Source organism: Spermophilus citellus (genome assembly GCF_964194105.1).
Source record: "Spermophilus citellus genome assembly, chromosome: 8".
In the NCBI taxonomy this organism is placed as follows: Eukaryota; Metazoa; Chordata; class Mammalia; order Rodentia; family Sciuridae; genus Spermophilus; species Spermophilus citellus.
The window spans coordinates 130,212,951-130,238,246 of record NC_138189.1 but is presented as its reverse complement, the minus strand read 5'-3'; the positions used below and the strand labels follow the sequence as shown (position 1 = coordinate 130,238,246).

At 35.3% G+C, this 25,296-nt stretch overlaps 1 protein-coding gene across 5 annotated transcripts in view; it reads right to left on the bottom strand.

Annotated features, from left to right (window-relative positions):
* The window catches only part of LRBA (LPS responsive beige-like anchor protein), a 755,692-nt gene that overhangs the window by 26,225 nt on the left and 704,171 nt on the right, over window positions 1-25,296 (bottom strand). For 3 of the 5 annotated variants that reach the window (XM_081304743.1, XM_081304744.1, XM_081304746.1), the window contains exons 50-53: window positions 21,644-21,836; window positions 17,277-17,339; window positions 11,915-12,070; window positions 3,961-4,128 (exon numbers count right to left, since the gene is read on the bottom strand). In XM_081304743.1, coding sequence (XP_081160869.1) covers window positions 3,961-4,128; window positions 11,915-12,070; window positions 17,277-17,339; window positions 21,644-21,836 — 580 coding nt within the window. The remainder of the gene's footprint in view (window positions 1-3,960; window positions 4,129-11,914; window positions 12,071-17,276; window positions 17,340-21,643; window positions 21,837-25,296) is intronic. The other 2 variants (XM_081304745.1, XM_081304747.1) reach the window with 1 other exon arrangement.

Sequence of the window (25,296 nt, the reverse complement as noted above, 5' to 3'; positions counted from 1 at the left end):
CTTTAAAAAACAGCTCTGTGGTCTGTTAGTGCTAGCCTTATGGTTAATAAAACCTTCTTTCTAATTAACGGTGCTGAAATATTCTTAAAGAACAGAATCTTTTTGTTATGAAAAAAACTTGAATAGTTTTGTTTTTTTTCAGTAGACGCCATTCCCATAAAGGAGAAAGCTGACATAGATTAGCATGTCTGATTGCAAAGAGGAAAAAAAATGCCACCTTTCAATCAAAGCCAGAATTCAAGAATGGAAAAGTGCTTTACTGAAATACTACACACACAAATCTATGCAACACTCTCACAGTCAGCAACCATTTGCTCCTAAAGCTAATCAACTGTGGCTTTAAAAGAATTACTCCAAGACCTAAAAGTGCCAAATAAGCATTTAATTTTTAAAATCCAAGTTTATAATTTATTAATATAAAACAGTCAATAAATAATAACTATTTAAATACCAATTGAATGCGTGAGGGCATATTTTCTCTAGCATTTGGAAATGTGCAGTATGGACAATTTTATTCTGAAAGAAAAATATCTCAGGAAAAGTCTTCTGCTAGACAAGATTTAGTTCTAGAACAGAGAGAGCAAGTCCTAGGGCAAGGAGAGGCAATGTATGTCTACATAGAAAATACCTGCCATTGAAATACGCTTGGCTAATTTTATTTTTAAAAATCCACAACCAAATGAATCTTATTTTAAGTTTTCTTGTCACTGAGAAAACTGCATTCCATAGCAGATTAACCATCACAAGACAAAAGAGTAAAAAATGAAAAACTATCTGGTGGTATACAGGAAAACGAGCCTTTTGCTAAGTACTCTAGGCAGGTTTCAGAGAACATCTGAATCTTTTTTTAAAACTCCAAATTATACCATGTATAGGCTTTATCAAGCTTGAATTAGCCTGATTTTGTCCAAATAATATGCATATTTATGTTGGATAGCATTTTTTTAAATAGCTACATGGTTATCAACTTTGCATAGAGCCCCATTATCATATTTGAAGAGAATGATACACATAGGCTCATGACCCTAGCAAGTTAAATTTCCACTTGTTATTATGATTTTTAAATTAAAAACTAAATGAGAGCTGAATGAGGCCCATAAAATGAAATAAAAGCAATGTCTTAGTTTTTTTCCATTTAATTATTTCCCCTTTCAAGAAAGAAAAGAAGTCTAAAATACAAATTTTAAGGTTGAGGCATTATATGCATTTTCAGGCCATATTGCAATTAGATATATATAAAAGCCTGACCACTTCTTGAAGGTCATTTCTACTGCACCTAAGAGACATGCTACAGGAATGAGCAGAACCTACAACTCCCCTCTGAAAAGCTCTGTCTGCATCGTGGAGCCATCAATGAGCCAGAGGCTTATAAAATCCAAACCAGCTTGTGTGAATGTTTTAGTTTATACATAGTAAAAATGTCTTTGTTTTTGTCATTTTTCTTTCAAAAAGCTTAGAAAAGCTTTTTCATTTTTTTAATGTGTGCAAATTCTTATAATATGAAAAAGTGCCTATTTGTCTTTCTCCCAGATTCATCCTTCAAAGCTAAAGCTAAATTAAATTGGGACATCAGATGTTATAAAAGGGCCAGAAAGGACGAGGTTCACTTTGAGAAAGGTAATTTAATTTAGTCAAGATACATTACAATTTTCTAAAATTTGTATTAGATGTGCTGTTTTATTATTCTTTTATTTTTTCCTCCTCATTACCAGCATTACTAGGAGTTAATGTCCACCATACTACAGACAATGAGAGAGTATAGATGAAGTGCTTCATGAAAAATATAACATTATAATATGTACTCTAATGCCAACAAGATGGTGTTTGTGCAGTGATTTATTTGCTGAGCATCCTGTGCTTCTGATAACACCTTAGGCCAGTTACTGCTGTTGCTTTCATTTTATAGACAAGAGAAAAGAACCACAGCAGAACTGGGAACTTAGATTTTAGATTTAACTACGAACCCCAGATTAGGTCACACCTACTTGATTCATTTTTTAAAGAACATGCGTGTAAAAACCATCTCTACATTAACTTATAAAATACTTAAGTATATAAAGATATATTTAAACATATACCACCAAGCCCCCATATAGAAATAGAATAGTTTCCACGTTCTGGAAAAGCTGAGGATTTCTCATTTTAAAATATATTAAGTCTTGCACCAAACAAACACATTATACCTAAATTTCTGAAATGCAACAGCAATTACATATGAGTATAGCTAGTAATGTCTTTATGTCTCAGAATTCACATTAGTAATGACTATGCACAGCATACAAAACATGATTAAGTAAATGGGTAAAAAAGAAAACAAAACAACCAAGACGCACATTGCTTCCTTTGCAGATGTGTGTATGTGTGTTTTGTTCCTAAATGTTTTAAGAGAAATAATAAAATGGTAGACTGATTATCTATGTCAAATTTAAGTTCACCTGAGATAATTTAGTAAATCTTGTAAATGGAAGAAAAGAAATTGAAACTAGTCACTCAACCTAGAGGCCAGAAGGCCGAAGAACAGGAACATCAGTCTGCATATGAGAAGAGCGTCAAGTACGTTCCTACAGAATATGAAGAACAAAATCCCTAAAACCGGTAGCTTTAAAATTGATACTATAACTATATGCATAAAATGGAGAGGTCTGTATAAATATGTAAGATACACACCACGTGCACACTGCGATTTGATCTGATCACAAAGACTGAGTTATCCACAGTATTATAACCACTGATTTTTCATATTCTATTCATGTAGGGAGTTATTCATACTTTCATTAAAATAAGAAATACATATTAAAAGTTAACTGAGTAAAATCTGTGTTTACTTACCAGTCCAAAGGCTATAACATACATAATAAGAAGCAACTTCGAAAAATACTTTGCATATATTCCTTTTAAAGTTATACTAGCCTTTGACTAAATTTTTTGAACAAAGCTTTTGCTTTCACACAAATATTATCCATTTAAGCACAACTCTGAGGAGTTGATCCAAAATACAATGCGCTTAAACATATTCACAGTGTTTCATAATTTAAGGCTAAGTGACAGAAGTAAATACCACAGTATTCAGGTAATCAGGGACAACATGATCCTTCCTTAGCCAAATACATTGTGACTTACTTTATATTAAGAAACTGTAAATATTTAAGAGCAGTTCAAATGCTCTACCTTATGAAGTAAAAAATCTAAAGCTATTCTTGCAGGAATTCTTCACTATTGTCATAATCATTTTAATTAAATTCTCATTTTTCAGGTGGTCCCTTTAATTGTTTTTTCCTACTTCTTAATGTGTTTTCTGAAGCCATTTCTTTTCTGCAGCTGTGTGCGATTGGCTTTAATGGTTGCTGCTTCCTTTTTTGCCTTCTGTGAATTACAATTTTAAATGGTTACACATTTTTTGTTTTACTGCCTTCAGCACAGTTTCATAAAGATGTTTAAGGCTGTTGGTGAACATTTTCATTTCCCATCTGAAAAACCAAGAGCCAATTTGAATATTCCATATTGGCCTTTTATGACCTATTTTATCTTTTAATATGTAAATGAAAGCATAATTTTATAAAGACTAGTCGATTTCCATGAAATTATAATTTTTATTTTGCTCTTTTAAAATATGAATTCAATAAACAAGATAATATGTGATTGTTCTTTTATGTTATATCTTTTTGTTCATGAATAAAACACCTCTATTTTATTTGGTGACAGCCATTTCCAATGAAGAGCTAGCAGTTTTGGATTGTAAGAATAACATAACAGAAAAGTAGGATTTCATGCATCAGTTTTAATTATCATGGCCACAAAATGTTTTAATGACCAGTCCACTTAGATATTTCTTAAATTATAACTAAGAAATTAAAAATACTTGATTATTCAGTTTTACTCTCACCATAAGGTAACTTATACTGCAATATGTTATTTCTACGTCACATGTAAAAGTTTACTTAAAATGTAAGTTGTACTTACCACCTGGGTTATCTCCAATTCCACTGCTTTTTCCATTCCAGTACCACAGCAGAAGCGTGGCATCACGTGACCCTGAGAGAATGTAGCAATTTCCCCCAATATATGACTCAGAACGAGTGAGGCAAGTGACGACATCCCAATGGCCAAACACCACTTGGATCAATTTTCCTGAAATAGAAAACAATTTTCTTTTAAATTTACTATTTACTAAATTGCTATTTAAAAAAATAAAATAAGTTTCTAGTGAGCAGATAACAACTTGCGATGCCATTTTAACTCAGATTCTGAAAACTCAGATTTTATAACAACAACTCTGAATTTTTCCTTAAATATAAACAATAACAAAAAATCAATTAAACAGTGGTAACACTTTTGAAAGGCATATGTTAAACCTATTTCAACAAATGATTCTTGAGGACCAAGAGACCATATCCTTTACAAATGGCTACTGTAAGTAACAAATGGATTGTGTTTGCTTATTAAAGCAGGCTCAGGAGCACCCTTATTGGAACCATTTTTAACATTTTCTTGAGTAATCCTACATGATTGAAAATAAAACAAAGCTTGGTTGCCTTTCTGTAAAAGTACCCTGTAATTCAGATTTCACTAATATAAACCAGTCTCTGAATTAGTGAAGATTTAATATATTTCTTCTTCTTTTAAGTCACTTTGGAGAGAGCTTCTGCTTTTTTAAACTGGGGTTACATGAGTCCATCCAATGTAATTTTTTATGAAAAGACTAATTTATTGTGATTGAAATTTGAGCCAAGTCATTCTTTCTTTGTTTTAATTGTCTGAATGATGAAAATTCCTTTGGGGGTGATGATGAAATCAAGATTAGGCAGTTTAATGGTGATGGCTGGGTACAGTGGAGAGGAACCCAGTCAACTTACTATACCCACAGGGCTTCAAACACAGGAAGAGATGTCCAAGTAAAGATGTCAGGAAAAAACACTAAAGCCCTTGCCCTTTAGAACTTTTGTTCAGCCAGAGATTGTGTTAAAATTCATAAGAACTCATCTACAGAATTAAGTATCTGTCGCAGCTCCTCTGCACCATTCCCAAAGTTAGTTCTACTAACATTCCTTTGAAATGTCTACAGAATCTACAAATGAATCTCAAAGAATCTATTAGGCATAGATTTTTTTAAAAGTCTCAGTAGAGTCATAAAAATATAATTCAAATAGTCAAGAAAAAGACTACTAAACTGAAGAAAAAAAATGTGCCTAAAAAGCTTATGTGTTATGTAAAAATGTGGATGTGTAACCGATGTGATTTTGCAATCTGTATTTGGGGTAAAAATGGGAGTTCATAACTCACTTGTAGCTAATGCATGAAATATGATGTGTCAAGAGCTTTGTAAGGGGGCTGGGGATGTGGCTCAAGTGGTAGCACGCTCACCTGGCATGCGTGCGTCCCGGGTTCGATCCTCAGCACCACATACCAACAAAGATGTTGTGTCCGCCGAGAACTAAAAAATAAATATTAAAAATTCTCTCTCTCTCTCTCTCTCTCCTCTCTCACTCTCTCTTTAAAAAAAATTATAAAAAAAGAGCTTTGTAAGGTTTTGAACAACCAATTAAAAAAAATAAAAATAAATTAAAAAAAATAAAAAGCTTATGTGTTTCAATTGGAATACATAATAAACTATTTTTTTTAGAGAGAGTGTGAGAGAGGAGAGAGAGAGAGAATTTTTTAAAATATTTATTTATTTTTTAGTTCTCAGCGGACACAACATCTTTGTTGGTATGTGGTGCTGAGGATCGAACCCGGGCCGCATGCATGCCAGGCGAGCGCGCTACCACTTGAGCCACATCCCCAGCCCAATAAACTATTCAGAAATACTGGCATCTAAGTGTTTTTAACTTTTCAAGCTAATAATGAATGTAACTAAGAAAGCATTTGCATTAAAAAATTTAAGTTCTTGATTCTAATAAACCCAAGGTTTGGTGGTGCATGCCTGTAATCCCAGCAATTTAGGAGACTGAGGCAGGAGGATCACAGGTTCCAGGCCAGCTTCAGCAACTTAGTGAGACCTATGCAACTTGGTGAGACCCTATCTCAAAATAAAAGGGACTGAGAAGGTAATTCAATGGTGAAGAACCCTTAGGTTCAGCACCAAGTATGGCATGGTGGTGACCAAGGACACCAAACAGACAAACATGTAACTACAAATAGTGACAAGAATTGTACAAGAAAAGAAGATCAGTGAAAGTAACAAAGTAGAACATAATTTGGGTGTAGGGGAAGCTCTCCATAAGATGGGGACATTACACATTTACATTACAATCCTCACTACCAAAGGAATAAAATAAACCTAAGGTTTATTACAAGTCTAAAAATTTAAAAATAAAATGCTGAAAGACATATTATCCACATCAGGTGGAATGCTGAATACATGTTTTCACTCATGAGTGGTAGTCTTGCACACAGCATAGTACTAGTAACTTTAATATCAAATTTATTTCAATCTCAAAAGCAAAACAAAAAGTACATTCTTTTCTTCCCATGATTCAGTGGAAGCAAAGACTTCAGTCAAGGCAGGTGTTAACTGCTAAATGTTCAAAAAGTTGTAGGTGGACACAATACCTTTACTTTATTTTTTTTTTTAAAGAGAGAGAGAGAGGGAGAGAGAAATTTTTAATATTTATTTATTTATTTGTTTAGTTTTTGGCAGACACAGCATCTTTGTTTGTATGTGGTGCTGAGGATTGAACCCGGGCCGCACGCATGCCAGGCGAGCGCGCTACCGCTTGAGCCACATCCCCAGCCCACTTTATTTTTTTAATATTTATTTTTTAGTTATAGTTGGACACAATACCTTTATTGTATTTATTTATTTTTATGTGGTGCTGAGGATTCAACCCAGGGCCTCACACATGCTAGGCAAGCGCTCTACCACTGAGCAACAACCCCAGCCCGTCTTCAGCCTTTTGAATGAACACCAACAAAATTTTCACTTACAAAATTAGGTTATATCGATTTTTTAAATTATGGTAAGAATTCAAGACTTTCCAGAATAAAAAACACCAAAATAGAAAATTAAGTATGAAAAAACATAATAATTTTTACTTCATTTTAAAATGAAGAGGTCTAGTAGTGAATGGGTACCATGAGATTACAGGCAGGCCTTACATGAGATAAGAGAAGTGAGAAGTCAGGTAGCTGAATGTACTTTTTTCTTTTGTACTGGAGATTGAACCCAGGGATGCTTAACCACTAAGTCACATCCCCAGACCTTTATATATATATATATATATATATATATATATATATATATATATATATATTTTTTTTTTTTTTTTTTTTATTTTGAGACAGGGCTTCCCTATGTTGCTGAGACTGGTCTGGAATCCGCAGTCCTCCTGCCTCAGCCTCTGAGCCACTGGCATGCACCACCACACCTGGCTGAATGTACTCTTACTAATAATTAGAAAACTGAAAGTTAAATTAATGTGTTTTAATCACTGAAGGAAACTGGACACTCCATATTGTGTGTATGTGTTGATCAGTGAGTATGTAAGTGACTTGTATTTAGCCTATTGCTAAGTGTGAGTGTGTAAATACTGGGGTGACTTAAATAGGTTATTTCCAGATAGACTTATTTTGGATGTGAAACTCAGCAAGGAGCATGAGAGAAAGAACTAGAACTAAGTAGGAACCTGTGGTAGGGGGTGCAGAGGGGGCACCAGGAGGTTCCCAAAGAGCAGCCGTTTACTTGCTACCTTACTTCCCAACACCTGTGGGCACAGGGTGGAAAAATTTAGCAAGGAAATAAGGCTGCATTAAATAGAGGCAGAATGTTCTAAGATTCACGTGTTAATTCCCATTAGTTAAGTCCATGGCCATTCTTCCAATGTCAGAGCCCTTGGAAAGCATATACTCAGTCACTGTGCATTCTTCTGCAACTAAAATTCCCTGATGTCTTAATTTTTGCCTATATAGTTATCAATATAATTTTTCATTTGAAAACTGTTGACTGAGCACCTGCAGAGTGCAAGCACCAGGTTTGTTTAAGTGGCCATGGTGGTGATCAGACACAGTCCTGCTCTCAGAGCACCAACTATGGCATGGTGGTGTCCAGGGACACCAAACAGACAAACATGTAACTACAAATAGTGACAAGAATTATACAAGAAAAGAAGATCAGAGAAAGTAACAAGGTAGAACACAATTTGGGTGTCGGGGAAGCTCTCCATAAGATGGGACATTTACACAGTTAATTGTAAAGGGTTTCATATTTTAATAAAGATTAACTTTACTCTCTACAATTTATACTTCAGACCCAACCCTGGAAAACATTATTTTTTTTAGGTTTACTTTTCCCTGCTCTGGCAGGCTTCTGTGGCAATCTCTGCTGTTGCTACGAGGTTGAGGCTCACTCCTCCTAAATAAATCACAACATATAAATACCTGCTGCTCTTTTTGGTAAATTATTTTCTGATAATCTCATAAGCGTTCCTCAACCTTTATTTTTTGTTTCCTTTAATACTAGTCCACCTCTCCACACACTAATATCAAATATTACCACAAGCACTAGAATATCCCTTTTTTGACAGAACAAATTTTCTAGTTAATGTTTTATTTGACAGCTGCGCTACAAATAAAAAAATTCCAGCTCAGGACTCTGCACCACTGAATCTAAAATGTGGCCTGAAAATAATTCCAACTGCCGAGGGAAGGTTTTATTGTTGCCTCTGCTGTTCTGGTTGTGCCCCGAAAACATGATTTATGTTTAAAGAATTTCCTGTTACAACCGTGTTTCTCCTCCCTCCTCCCCCCACCAAATCTAATAAGAGAAGGATTTTTTTTTTTTTTTTGGCTTGTGTGCTAAAATATAATTGAATTCAACACTTGTGATAGCTTTGCCATTATATATTACTGATCATACAGTTTTTCCCATGCTTCTCTGACAAACATAGAAAAAATGTTTAATATTCTTTTTGTTGTTAAAAACAAATGCATTTACCTTAACTGAGATTATTTTAAAATCTACCATCCAAGTTTCCATATAGACATTGAGAAAGATACTTGGATTATCATTTGACATATTTTTTTTTCCTTCAAGTCTCTGGCAAGTATAAATAAATATTTTTATTCACAACTTATGGAAATGAAGTTTAAAGTAAGGCTACTCCTTGTGAGAATGCTTTATTCACACATAATTTTTAAAAAGTACATTAGATTTTTGGTTGAAGGAAAACAACTGATATCTAGTTTATTAAATTTTATGTAACATGGCAGATGTACCAAGAACTTAGTGTTACAAATTATAATGTTTTCCAAATTAACCAATGATTGGTGACACCTGTATGAGACAAGAGGGTACAATCACAAAGAATGCTATATTTGAAGACAGAAGAACTAAATTACAAGGCCCAGTTCCATCAGCATTACCTACATAAATTTCAACATGCTTATACTTAACCTCTTTAAACCTCACTTCAATCATCTGAAAACTAAAGATAAGGACATCTGTCTACTCCACAGGATTATTGTGAATTGAAAACAATATCATGTATGTAAAAGAATTTTTATAAATTCTAAAAAACTGTGAATATAGGAATTAGCTTGATTATTAGTATTATGAAAGTGAAGCTACTTTTGGTTTATAATATTAACATTCAATGCCTTTAAAAAATAGAGAACATCTGGGGCTGGGGTTGTGGCTCAGTGGTAGACTGCTTGCCTTGCACACTGGGTTTGAGCCTCAGCACCACAGAAAAAAAAAGAATAAAGATATTGTGTCCATCTACAACTAAAAATATATTTTAAAAAAATAGGGAACATCAACAAATTAAAAAAACTTAAATGTCAAAATTGCTTATATGAAATTTTGGAAAAGGCAAGAGGAGATGAGGAACGGGGCAGTGTTTGCAGGAGGCTGAGGGTGTGGGAAGAAGTTGCGCAGCACAAAGGAAATTCTGGAGGGCAGTGGAGTTGCTCTGTACCTTGATTGTGATGTGGTTACTTAACTGTATGCACTGTCGAAACTAATAAGTATAAACCAAAAGGAACAAATTATATCACCTAAATTTAAAAATAAGTCTTTCTAATGTGTGAACAACCAATATACTACTTAAAAGAATATTTATAAGAATCTAGTGAGAAGATATAGCAGGTTTAACCTGAAAGTTAATTTGTGTAAAAAATCGAGCACAATTCGAGATCAAGTAATGCTAAGGCTGTCAATACCATAGAATAAAAAGGCTAAAATTTGAATTTGATTTCAAAGAAGAGAAAATTCATTATAAAAATTCATTATAATTTCCTACATTTTAGGAAAACTTACCAGTCAGTTCCCACTGTATTTTTAGAGAAAGTTAGTGAAATTTCAGGTTCAATAGTGTTCCACCTCAAAGACTTAAAACATCTAGTAAAAGCCTGAATGAGCATGCTTTATTCAAGACCCCCAGAACAAAGATATAAGCTATAAAAAAAACTAGATCACCAATTCCATAAAGCAAAAATCATGCCTAAAAACAATTTATGGAGTTACCTCAATGAAAGGTTCATGGTCAATTATCATTTCCCTACTTTCTCTTAGCTATTTACAATACTATAAAAGAATGAAGGAAAAAAAACAATTAAACTCCTTGAGTAACAAATACTTCATTTTTCAATATACTATACTTGGTAATATAGGAGCATAAACTCATACTTTATATATTACTAATAAGACTGAAAGATTATTCACCTTAAAGCATTTAATTAACTAGAAATCTCAATTAAATAGATATTTCCATTCTGTAATAATATTTCACTAAGACATATGTAGATTCTTGTTTTAGTTAAAATATCTACTTCCAGGGGTTCAGAGCATAGCTCAGTGGTTGAGTACTTTCTAAGCACGTATGAGGACCTAGGTTCAATTACCGGCACCAAACAAAACAAAACAAAACAAAACAAAACAAAACAAAAAAACACTTCCATAATAAATATTAATTAGTCTAATGAACTGATATATAATTTTAATTATTTAAAGTATTTGATTACATATTTATTATGTGTTTGTTTTATCCTCTGTTTCTAAACTCCATGAAATATCTAAATGCTTTTCCTATATGCAAACATTTATAAACATTTCTTGGGTTGTATCTCCTGTAATAACACAGAGGAGAGCTTGTTTGTTCCCTAGGGAGATACATGCAAATGCATATACAGACTTAAACTATATTTTAACAAGAGTTCCTGTCACACATAAAATCAGTAGTCTGCTACTTTTCTTCATGATGGTGCAGCTTTTGGCAACATTCTATGCAGAATTGGGTGGAGGCAAGATATCTACTCCCAAGAGAGATACTTAATGAGTCTTTCCAGTGAGGAAAAGAAAATCTTTTAAATAACACAAAAGCAGAAAGATACACTATGTCATAAGATCATGCACATACACATGTGTATGGTATTTTCATAGGGGGTTTTGTCTTCAAAACTGTGCCTGGTAGATAAACCTACTATAAAAGACTGCTACTTAAAAACAAGTTGTAGTTTACTCAATAGTGGACAATGTGGCAGATTAGTTGGCAGATTATTATAATAATAAAATAAATATTTATATAAATAATATTAAATAATATATATATATATATTTTTGGGGGGGTACTGGGGATTTAACCCAGGCTTTACCACTGAGCCACATCCCCAGTCTTTTTTGTTTTGTTTCTTGAGACAGGGTCTCATCAAGTTGTGGAGGGCCTCACTAAATTGGAGAGGCTGGCTTTGAACTTGTGATCCTCCTGCCTCAGCCTCCGGAGGCACTGGGATTACAAAATGCACCACCATTCCCAGCAGCAGATTATTTTTTGAAAGGGGAGAACAGTGTCCTCTCATTCTTATTTTACAAATTTCAGAATTATATAGTTTTGGGAAGGAAGAAGATAAGGAAAGCATTCTAAGCCTCTCAATGCCAATAGTTACAAACTTTAGCTCACTAATGGAGGAAAATAAAAATTACCTGTGTCTGTAGAGTAGACTCGGAAACTCTTATCCCAGAAGCCACAGACGAGAATATAGCGGTTGTCTGAAGTGATGACAAAGCACTGGGAGTGGACTTGAATACTTTGGTCTAAAAGGTCAGTGATTTGCCTCCTGTGCATTCCTGTATTGCTGGCTGTGAGAATAGAGGAAGGAAGAAAAAACCTACTAAGCACACATGGGCAAAGATTGTCATACTGGGAGTTAGGGGTGAGGAGGAAAGGGGACAATTTCTAAAATAAGAATACTTGACCTTTAACTTTAAATTAATAATATTTGAAAAACCCAATAGGAAAACACAATTGCTAGAAAAATGTGGGTGGTTAAGTTCAAGATCTTGGTAAAAAATTTTTGCTTAGAGGAAAGAAATAATAACATACAATTTAAAAATAGTGTACAGTTCGCAGTACATGCTTTCTAGCTCTTGGGCAGGACCAAACTAGATTACAACCTCCAGACTGCATCACAGTTAGGTTTGTGTTTCTGACAATCTCATTACATCTATTGTCATGAGAATGGATTCATGTTGTGACAATCTATTACCTTTAACATTTTGTCACAAGGAAGAGATATTAGGATTTAAATGTCATATACTTGAAATATTGTAGCATCTTGTACTACTTTGGCTTTAACGGGTCTTTAATTTGACTAGATGGGAACTCCCATTTCCCCTGTTTACAGCTGTGCTTGCATGTGAGGAAAGGCTAAAATGACTATTTATTAAAGATTCTTGTAATTGAAAAAGCCAAAGCACAGCACACTGCCACTTTCTTACTCCTTATTGAAGCAATAAAACAAGACAGTCTGGCAGTGTGTTCCAAGTGCTTCAGAGCACCTGAGATGCGGTTTGTCACAAGGCATGAGGGCAGACACAGAGTGACACCAAGCACCAGGAAAAGTAATAATCCTCTTGGAGGATACTATCAAGTATGCCATTATCAGAGAAGGAATTTTCTCTGAGATGCATTTTTGGCTTTGCTTCCGGGGATCCAATGCAAATAATGGTTCTCGCACTGTGAAAGAAACTCTATTATACCAGAAATTCAGAATGGACAATACTAATTTATGCATCTAACTAGTAAGCTCTTTTTACCAGTTTTCAATTTTTGAGGAAAAAAGTTACACATTATTAATAAATATGAAAATAGAAAGATATTTATATTCATTGTGTATAATAACTAAGTTTATGTGGATGGTTTAATAGAAGGCTCGGAAACAAGGAAAAAAGTGTTCCAAACACCCTCCTGTGCTGTGCTGGGAACCACTGGGGACACCGAGGATGGAATCGGCCCTGCCATGATGGTATACACCACACGATACACATGTACATGCGAAGTCCTGCAGAACTCTACCAAAGTCTGTGGGCACAGCGTGGCCATCTTAGGTCAGGAGATAACTGTTTGGTAATGTAGGTTTCTTATACTTTGGGTGAATTAATGAACTAGAAAGTAGTAGCAGTAGAAAACAGGCAGAATTCTAGTTGGGGATCATTTCTCCCCATTCTTCCACACAAAGGGAAGTTGCTAACAGATGAAAAAGCTTTTACAGATATGGTAATGTTGTAGAAAGAAACAGTATCCTACTGCAGTGAAGGTGTGTGATACATTTTTATTTTAAATTCCCCAAAACCTAGAAATCAAAAACAATATATGTAGTACTTTCTAAACTGGTTACTGCAAGTATTTGTGCAAGTATTTCATTCCACATGGGAACTATGAAAATGCTTATTTTGGGCTGTGTTTATATGACTTCTGCTTCTATGATATAAACTTCCATTGGTCACTTTTGGGTAGTGGCCTCTGGGAAAACCTCTTCAACAGATCTGGGCATATGCATAATTTTGAACTCAGGGACCACAAAGTACCCATGGACAAAGGCTGATGCCCCTTCAGCCTTAAGATGAACTATTTCCTAAGCAAGTGCTTATAATTTAACTTCACAAAGCCATCTATCTATCTATCTATCTATCTATCTATCTATCTATCTAGTATATTTCACAGCAGCTTTTACATAATCTTATTGTTTTCAATAGTAAACTTCTTGAGATTCAGTAAAGTACTTTTATTCAATGAAAATTGAGTATATTTGTCTAAATAAGCAGTCTTCAAACTCAGGCATGCATACCCCTAGGGGTATGAGACTTCCCAGGGGATAAACAGGCACAGATGTTTTTAGGGGAATCAATCTCTAGTTCTTCAACTTTCATATTCTCTTGCCTAAAATTGATTTGCCTGAGAACTCTCCTGTGAGTTTTCCTTTCTCGTCTCCCTTTCCTCATGCTCTTCTAACACTGGATAAAATAATGACATATTTCCCTTCCATGTAGAGTCTTACTAGGATGCTTTACCCCAGGGTATAAACATCTCTTGGGAGCTTAATACAGGGATAATTCAAATAGTGATGTGATATCAAAAAGTGAATGCTTATATAATATATTCTGTGTAGTTAAGGTGGTTTTCAATAAAATAAAATGAGGATCTAATCACACTGTTAATTAATACATCATTAAAAATAAGCTTCAATAATAGATTGTTACAATGAAAGATAACTTATTATTAGACCACAAAGATAACTTATTATTAGATCGCTATATAAATTTTGCCACATACAAAGGAGTTCAAAGATGTCTGACACAGTTAAAACTCCTTCCTTTCTCATCTATTTTTTATGTGAGTAACATTCCTTAGAGCTTCCATATCTTTCTTTATTTTGGAGATGAGGTCTCAATATCCAGGTTGGTTTTGGACTCTTGGACTCAACTGATCCTCCTGCCTCAGTTTCCCAAGTGCTGGGATACTGGCGTGCATCACCTTGCCTGGCTATCATTCCCATCCTTAAAAACAAAACAGTAGGATAGACCTGTTGACAGATAGTAGGTCCATCTAGGAATACCCAAACTAATTGGGGGAAAGCTCCATCTATTTCAATAAAAACCGGTTTCCAATAAATGTCTGTGTTATTTTTACATTTAATAAATGTTTTATTATAATGCTAACATAAGTATTAATACTTATAATGATCACTCAATGTAGATTAATTTTGTAGAAAGGTGAGCCTTCTGGTCATAGAAAATTTTAAAATTTAAATTTATATACCTGTGTTTAATTTTCTGTATATTTTTATTGCTGAAAAGTGTAATTTTAAAAAGGTAAGATAAAATTATGTGTGGGAAGTAGGATAAAAACATAAATTGAAGATGAAACAGGAATGAAGTAAAATTTCTAATTATTAAGGGCTTTTATATGCATTTTTAAAAAATAGAAATTGTTTCTAGGTGCAGTAGTGCACACCTGTAATCCCAGCAGCTCAGGAGGCTGAGGCAGGAGGATCACAAGTTCAAAGCCAGCCTCAGCAACTTAGCAAAGAAGCCCTGTCTCAAAACAAAACATAAAAAGGGCTGGAGATGTGGCTCAGTGGTTAGGTACCCCTGAGTTCAATCCCTGGTACCAAAAATAAAAAATAATAATAATAAAAATAGAAATTGTTGAGTATCAATTCATTCTGATACTTAGGGATTCCATTGGATACATTAAATTTTTTTTATCTATGCCAGAAATTCTAAGTATTTCAACTTGGGATGAAACTTTTAGAAGTCAACCTTAAAATTTTTGAGAAGATAACATGGTTTTAAATAATTATTTTAGGAACAGAGGCACAGTCTAATGACTGGAGATCTAGAGCACACAGAGGGCAAGCGGTAGTCCATAGGATGGATCAGGCCCATGCATGTTTTTTTTTTTTAAATATATATATATATATATATATATATATAGTTTTATTAGAAAACAACCATGTTCATTTATTTATGTATTGTCTATGGTGGCTTTGTGCTATCATGTCAGAGTTAGGTAGTTGTTCTGAAACCTCATGGCTCACAAGTCTAAAATATTTACTATCCGGCCCTTTACTAAAAAAAGCTTACCCATCCTTGTTATAAAGGTTACAATTCCAGATTTAATTAGGCTTTACACTAAAGATATTTATTGGCACATTTTAAAGCAAACAATGAGCCTATAAATCAGAAATAAGGCTTTCTATGACTTAGAGAATGGGCTTTACTATTTTCCTCACTCCTAAAGCTATACAAGTAAGATTTTAATTTTTTTTAAAAAATGTATTCAAAGCAAAATGCAATTTAGGAAACAGTAGTACTTATCCTTCATATAGATACTGTTAAGATTTCTGCTTATATTTTAGAAAATGGTAAATAAATTGGTTTTGAGCTTTAGGTTATTTTTGTCCATCCTGATAGTCTACCTGCAAATGGTAGCCATTTAGCTCTCTATTGAGATAAAGCTTTTAAAGACAAAAAAAGGTAATGTATGCATAGGGGACATCTTGGATTTGAAAAAATAAATCTATTAATTCATACACTTTCTTTAAAAATGTTAAACTCTACCAAATTTATTTGTACCAGAGAAATCTGACAAAATTATGAGCCAAACATCAATGCTGGTAGCCTACCCCAGAGGGAGGCAACTGGGCTTTTTATTCTAAAAGTTATTGAACAGCATCTTCAAGGCTGAACATTCTTGATGATGCCACATTTGAAATGCTCCCATATGGGGATGAAAATTCCAACTAAGCTACTCAAAAGACATAGCAGCAATTACATATTCTAAGTCATGTGCTGCAGAAGCACAGTTTATCCCAATGGCTCTTTCTGATCTTCTCCCTGTTTTATCCCCCCCCCCCCCGAACAAATTTAACCTCCAATGGCAATTTATTGGGCTGCAGGACCCTAGGAAAATGAATACAAATATCTTAACGCTACCATTGGCTGGGTAATATATTTCAACTTTGAAACCGCTCTGCAATTGCACATTAATCCCCAGACTGAATGGAGGGTCTAGGAAGAAAGGATTGATCTCTTTTAATGATGAAACCCTGGCACTACAGTTTTATTTTTTCACAACACAGTGCTGCTAAGAACCCCACTGTTATTATGAAAATTTCCCTAGCAAAGGAGCTCCATCACATTACCGGTGCGCCAATTCATCATAACGTGCCTCGCTCCTGCTCATCAACAAGTCTGAGTGATGAAAAGATCCAATATTATCCTGACAGTACTTCATGCGCATTCTCAATCACACATTATTACAGCATCCATATTAATTTTCAGTGACACGCGTCCTAGGCCTGTTCAAATTAGGCAAACCAACGAGGGGGAGTTGATGAAATACCAGCATAGCCACAGCTCATTGCATTCCAATTTGCATGCAAATGGTTTATCAGGAAAATTCCATTCCCAGCAACCAGCAAGTGAAAAACAACTGTAATCTACACTTCAGGGCCACCATACAGAGCTTAATGAATCGCAAAGAGAGAAGGAAGTGACAGACCTATGAGAGGATCGATTTCCACTGGCAGCTGGTATGGCTGGTCTTGTACAGCACCTTGATGAGCTGGAATTCACAAAAGATTAGGGAAAAAAAAGCATTATTTTTCATATAGTAAACTACATAAAAATGCACAAGTCAAATCTTACGTAGAATTGTTTCCAACCTCTAAATCTTGCAGTTTTGTGAAATTTAAAGACTAAAAATCCAGGTGCTTTTATGGCTAGCTTATTAAACATTTATTTTAGATTAGTGCTGTTCTGAACATGTGCCATCAGCAGTGGCTCCAGTCCTGGGCCATAAGCTATAGCAGATGCTTGACTGGCAACCTCTGATGCTGCAACAAAACAAAATTAAGTGGTAAAGCGTGCTGAAAACAAAATGTGACAACCATCTGCTGACTGTAGCAAATACTATTTTTTCGTTACTTCTTAAAAAGGCAGTTTTGAATGCTGCAGCACAAAGGATCCACAAAAACGTCAGTTTATGATGGAGAAAGGGAACGCTCTAAGTCAGGGAACATTTAATGTTTCATCCATCACTTAAAAGCAATCAATTGAAAGTTTGAATAAAAATAAAGAAAGCTATCCGCAGATAAATGTTTTAGTTAAATGCATTTGGCTGAAATATTTTCTTAAAGATTGGATTGAGGGTTTTTTAAAAAAAAAGTTTTATTAATATTTAATATTTCCATGGTTTCAATTTAAAAATACTCTGAGAAGCAAATGAGTTAGAAAAATCAATCTATACTAAGAATAGTTTGTTCCATTCTCAAAATGGCTTTAAAGATTCAGGCACGCTTCTTTTTTTTAACTGAAAAGAGGTTTTGCAAGCCATCTCCTTGTGGAAGGTAGGAGGACTTGGGCAGAGAGGAAGCCACTGGATGGGTATGCAGGCCAGGCGCATCATATGCCCTAAAAGGAAGAGTTTGGGAGAGATGATCTTTTCAGCTTCACAGTTCTGATAGTTAAATTCTGGGCCCTTTTCCAAACTATTTTCCCCAAATGACTCACGCATTCACCCTGGTTAATATCTGCCTTTTATAGACTCACAAGGATTTACATTACCACTTGGTTGATATTAGAGCTCTGCTCAATACTATAAGATTTTAGGAGATCTTCCTGTCTTTGAGGGGATGAAAATAATGATCAGATATATTTCAATGAGTTCATTCGATTATTTTAAAACTTACTGTCTTATTTTCCCTAGTTAATACATGCCAACTTTTCAAGGATGTCTGGAAGGCCATTAATACTGATAAATATCTAAGTAAGTACAATATTGGCATTAAAGTTTATAGTTTAGTGTGTATAAGAAGCTGAAGCCACAACGACTCACTCTTTTTTATTGAAGGTATTTGCCTTTGCTGATTACTGGCTCTGCTGATAAAGAAATCATAGGCTGCCTGATCAAGGAAAAAGCCCCAGAGCCTCTGGTCTGCCCAAGAGTAATACCAGTGTCAATCTGCACTAATGCCTTGAGAACTTTTCTCTACTTCTCTGAGAATCTAAGCTCATAGGAACATTAAAACCACTGTCAGTGAAAAGGGCTTATGGAAGTAATCTTACCACTGACCATCTGACCAGTAATTTGCAACTGACCATTATGTGACCTTGGGTAAGTTATGTAGCCTCTGTGCTTCAGTTCCCTAATCTGGGTTTAGTTGGATAATATAAAATTGCCAACCTGACCATTTTGACCTATAAAAACAGCAATTTGATATGGTTTGACTAAAAACAGAACCTATATCCTCAACTTGTTGGAGGGCTTAAGTACACATAAAATCATTAAAATGATCCTTAGAAACTAGAAAATGCTTTATAAACATTAGCTGTTGTTATTTATTTTGGAGGAGGTCTACCAAGTCCTTTGAATGAGAGAGGAAGATAAAGATTTTTTTTCTCTTTTGAGGTGCTAGGGATCGAATCCAGGGCCTGTTTGAGGCACATGCTGTATTGATGAGCTACAGCCTAGTCAGGATTGTGCCTTTTCTAAATCAGGACATAGATAGTACTCAAAGCACTGACAGAGCTAGCTGTTTTGTGAATGAATTATGAAAATCACAGATCCTTAGAAAAGACAGAATCTAAAATTTTTTAAAAGTTAGAGTAACATGAATTTGATACTCAATGAAGAGAAAGAGCGAGTTCTAATGTTGGTTTTAATTAAGGGATTCTAACAGGTAAAGATAAAATGAAATATTGGATGCATACAAACATACCTGAAATGAGGCACAGATTAACAGAATAAATGTTTAATATTTTTAGGTGTAGATATAATCCAGAACTGGAGATCTCATCCTAGAAAGGTAACTCTGTGGTGAAGCCCCACATTATCATCTTTGTGTTTATCTATATGAAGAGTTGCTAGTCACACTGCAAAGGCAGCATGCATGCAAAGGTGGAAATGAAAAGCACTAATGACACAGGCACAGACAATGAGGACTCACTGAGGAGAAGTACAGGCAAAGAATCTGTAGAACTCTGCATTCCCCCAGGCTCTTACCTTACAGAAAGGTGATCTGAGGCTGGGAATTGTCAGATGCCCCATAAGTGATACTCCAGCAAAGGGAACTCTAATTCACTTTACATACTTTTCAAAAAATTGGACATGGAGAAGAGAACACCTGGCCACCAAGTACCAAGGGAAGCAAGCTTTTTAATCAGGAACATTCCCCTTCCTCAAAAGGGGAATGCCAGGAGCTTAGTTGTCCACGCTTAGAGCGTAGCATTACAACCTGGGTATCAACTGGAGACTTAGGAGCCCCTTGAGTCTAATAGCTGCTGAGCCAGTTCTTCCAGAGACTGAGGTGGGGTGGTATAGCAGGACTCTTCAGTAGTTGAGTCTATTTTTAGACTAGAATTTCAGTTTAAAGAGAATTATAGAATATCCTCCCATATTCTATAATTCTCTTTAAACTGAAATTCCCAGGATGCCAGAAACAGCCACCCAGGATAAGCATTATTTGTGGTGGCCCTGGTGTTGTGAACATTAAAACATTTGCAAAACTCTTAAGGGCAACTGCACACAGAGTAGGTAAATCCTTGGTACATGTGATAGCACATACCCTCTATGGATAGAAATCAGAGAGCCCCAGAAGTACATTTCTTAAACAAATCATAATGTCCATACACAAGTATGTCACTTGCATATACTTCTCTAAGAGTTCAACTGAAGCAGACCCAATTAGAGAGACTAAATGTCAGCTTCAGTTTTGACCATCTCCTTTTTTTCTAAAATCTATTCTCTAATCAATTGTTTCCATTGTTTCACTTCCAGAGTCCAGGAAGATGACTATATTTAATCAATTCTGATACCACCCAGAGATTCTTTGTGACCAGTGCTTTATTGAACCAGGTCAGTATACCAGGTTTATGTTTGGAATGTCTTTTATTCCATTCTAAAATCTCTTCTATTAATTTGAATGAGGACTTTGCTCAAGAATTTATACTTGGGCAGCCAATTTCAGGTATTCTAATTTGTAGTGCTTTATGCACACTTTATAGATTTAATGACAAATTAACAGACCATTAAAATATATTCTTTTAGAACTTCCTACCTATAACAATGGCTTGGGGGGAAAGCCTATAATCTGTAGGACTTTAGAAGAGTTTCCTCCTTATTTCTTTTGTTTCTTAAATTAGAGGGCAAAAAAGAACAGTGCTAAATTCAGGTCCCAACATTCTGTTCTAATGAGAGGCAATAAAATCACAAAGGGATGATCATAAAATCTGAGTTGGAAAACCTGGGTTCAAGCTCTGCCACTGACTGGCAGATGTGATGGTGAGTGAGCCCAGCATCTTCACTGAAGAACACTGCAGCCGAGGAACTCTACCACCTCTTCAAACTTGGATGGCTTTTGATTCTAATGGTTACTTTAATTGGGCATGGTCATTCAGCTCTTAGTGGAAGAATAGAAGGTACCAACAGAAGGGCATGCAGCATGTAAGCTGTGTAATTTAACTACTCCATAACAAACACTATCGTGCTGTACACAAAAAGTTTCTGTCAGATATCAGACAATTCAAAGTATTTATCAAATGATTGAGTGGGGGCAAAATCTGATAAATAAGTACACGCTATTTATAAATAAAATAGTGTCACTGTATTAAAATGTTATACTAGAAACAATATTTATTTGCAAGGATAAAGAGAAACTGCCAGATGCCAAAGAACAGTTTAAGCTTTAACATTTGTACCACAGACCTCAGAGGTGGGAGGGGCTTCTTCCAGTCTTTCAAACTAATCATCGACATTTTGATTCAGACTCATGCTTGTTAACCAAAAGCTCAAGCATTAAGATACATGCTCGTGGGTATGACAATATCTTCCTACAGTGTTCAGCAGGCACTTGGCCTTTCTTTACTCACCAGGAAGGTTGTGCCACTTGTTCACAGCAAAGAGTCTATTAGCAGTGACCGTGATCACAGCAGGAGCAGCCCAGCCAGGCTGGGTGTTGGCTGCCACGTGGGTGACAGGGGAGTTAGAGGGGAATTTGAGGACCATGATGACATCCTGCTGGGCTTGGTCTGTGAACATCAATGGACTCTGCAGGAGGAGATACTGTTGATAGGGCATGACAAGACCCAAATACACATGAAGGAGAAGACAAAGGAGGAGAAGAAAGAGCAGGAAAAGAAGAAGAAGACCATGTTAACACAGGTTGCAAGTCGCCACAGAAAGGCTGCAGAAACAGCATCATGATTTGCTTGTTTTTTTACATGGCATTATTTGGGATTTTCGGGGACTGAAGTAGAATATGTTAACAAAAACACTTCAAAAATCTATAAATGTCATTAGCTCCCTTTCCCTGCCCACTGCCATAGAAAACTAAAAGAATGATTTGATTTAGATTCTAAATAGGCAAAGTATTGGGATTACATTAAACTGTTTTAGTTGCTATTACATAATGATCTTTGGGATTAAAAATAAAAGAAGGATAAGAATAGGCAATAGGTGTTAAAAACTAGCCAAGGTAATTTCCAAAGATCATCAAAAGAAGTCTTGAATTAGCACAAAGATTTTGACAACTAAATAAAGAGATAATTAAAACAAATATATTTATAAGCAATAGTTAGGCAGCATGCATATATTATTATGGTCAAGAAATAATTTATGAATGTAATATACCAACTTAATTATACAGGTGTTTCAAAGCAATGCATAATTAAATGTACTTGTATAAACAATATATTTATATAGTGTACCAAGTAATAAACACTGCCTATTGTAAAGCAAATGCCACTGTTCTCAGTGTAGCTACAAGTAAAGAGAAATATCTAGATGGTTCTCATCCCTCTCATTAAAAAAACTAAAGCTCAAAACTTTTTGATTTGTCCTTTGAAAGCAAAAAGTAATTGAAAATGTTAAATGAAACACTCTTCTAATAACCTGCAACAAAATAAATCTTGAAGACTGCTAAGGATTTGGAACATTGCTACAACCCATATGTCATAACCCAAGACATATACAACACAACTCTGATTTATTGGCTTTATTTATACTTTGTGGTAATCTGCTATCATACAATAATTGCACTGTACATTTTCAGTGATTCTCTCCAACCATGTCTATTTTCTAATAGCTGATTAGTATCATTCAGAATTGAAACACATTGATGAAATGCTTCTGGCTGCTTTCCTACTGCCATATTTCAAAACACCAGGTATATGTAAATGTGTAGGCACATATATTTAACACATATTTATTCAGAACTGCTAATAAAAAATTAAATACATTTGCATTTTTATTATCAGTCCTTTTAAAAAAGTTATTAAGAGTACTTAGAAAAACATATTGCACTAAGAATTCCTATTTGCACTCTTTGCATAAAGGTGTAAATAAAGGCAACTAATAAGCTACCCAGACACCCTTCTGAGCAAGTGGCTAAAAGCCAATCAATATTATGAGTTAATCCTCCCTGGATGCTCATTCAATTAAAGGTGTCAGTAATGCCTCATCTGATGTGGCCTCAATTAAATCCAACTATCTGATGGTGTGAAAACACAAGGGGATACAGCAACAGCAGCAAAACCAGACAAATAGGCAGCCTTCGTGTGCCTGCTAATTACTACACCTGGTGTATATTATGGCTCATGCACTTAAAGCAGCACGAGGTGGCATTAATTTCTGCTATATTCATGTGTGTGTGTATGTGTGTGTGTGGGGTGGGGTGCACTGATGGTTGATGGGGGAACTCATCTGAATGTTGGTAAAAACAATTAATAAACGTGTGTGCCTTTGATTTTTAAAATCCCTGATATCAGTAAGTACTTTTTGTCACACAAAGAACCATTTATATGGTTCTTAAGGAATTCTGTGAAATCAGGCAAAAAATAAGAAAAAAGGAACAACAATGAACAAAAATCCTATAAGCTAGTTTTAAACAAGTCCTGTGGAAGGGAAATGAAAATAATTTCAGAGTACCAAGCCTTTTTTTTCAATTACATAGTTTTTAAATAATATTTACTCAAGTCAATTTATAAACTCTGAGAAAATCAGAGTACAACATAATAATAAAGTCTCCCTGAAAGGAAGTTCATACATATTTCTGAGCTTAACAGCTCATATTATAAATATAATTAGGCTCAAATTGAATAATTCCAATGTTCATGCCCTTAAAAACACACACAAAAAATGTCTAATGTGTAGGAAGAATGTCTTGTTTACATAGTGACTCTAGTGGGCTGACTCTTAGCCACAGGCAAGGACAAACCACTTTCCACAGCAGGCTGCAGATACAATACCAGAATTGTCCACAGCAGTCTCACAACCAGCTGTCCCTCCAGTCAGTTCCTGCACACCCCATCCTGACTAGAGCTCCCTACACACATGCACACCACGAGAAGCTCTCTCAGGAGCTCCATCATAACCTTCGCTAATAAGCATGAATGAGGAGCACCAGCAGTAAGACAGCACTCTCCACCTTCCTGGGCTGCTCTGTGGCGATGGCAGCAGCCACAGATAAGCAGAGCTACTGATAAAAAGCTTTAAGAGAACAAAACCTCTTTTAACCTGGGGAGCTCAGGCGAGACTGGTCTGAAGTGGAAGTAGCCAGATCTCATTTGGTTTCCCCCAGATTAAGTGTATACTTGCCACCAACTCTAGTTTCTTTTTACTATGCCTTTCTTTTCCACCCACCTATGTATAAGGCAAAAACCAGAATTTATGTAAGTCTAAAAAGAAGTTCAGGTATTTAATTCAGAGGATAAAGATAAAAAGAAACAGGGTGCCCCCGCCTCATGTGAGCATGTGCCTTCCCACCTAGGGACAGTAAAGCTGATCTGCCTCAATGAACCAATAATCTTTTGCCACAAGGAAGGCTGGGCATGGGAGCGTGTGCATTGCCTCAGTAACCATGGCTGTGCGGTGACCCAGGCAGAAAGTCAATGGGGCAGCAGAGGGGCTTCCATTAGCCAGCACCCAAACAGCCTGGTCTCACTGACAAGCTATTACTAAAACTAATTCCAAAGCCCAAGCATAAATCATTCTTACTATTTTTATGGCATTATCTTCCATTGGTCATGGCCTTTGTGTAGTAGTTTTCAACCCACTAAACTCACCCTTTATGTTTGTTAAAATCTGGTCTCATTGGTTTTAAAACATGTAGTGAGAAGGTGATAAAATATTTTTAAAAATATTTTTAAAAATAAATATTGTAGTTTATTATTATGGCTAATTCATGTTCCTAAAGAAATAAAGGGGAAAACTCTGGAAGTTGAAAGAAGATGAGAAAGAAGCAAAAGGGAAAAAGACACAGAAGAAGGGGAAGTAGGAAGAGACAGAAAAAAAAAAAAAAGAGAAAGACCAGAGGTGGACAGGCCTCAGTCTGTGTCTTACCTCTTTAGCTGTTGCTCCTTCCTTCCTAATGTCAAAATCCTGCCATCTTTAAGCCATAACACAGAATTTGAATTTATCTCAAATTATTCATATTTCCTTCTTTCTCTCTTTCTTTCACTTGGGCCCTATACATGCTAGGCAGGTGCTCTACCATTGAGCAACTCCAGTAATAAGCAACCTCTTT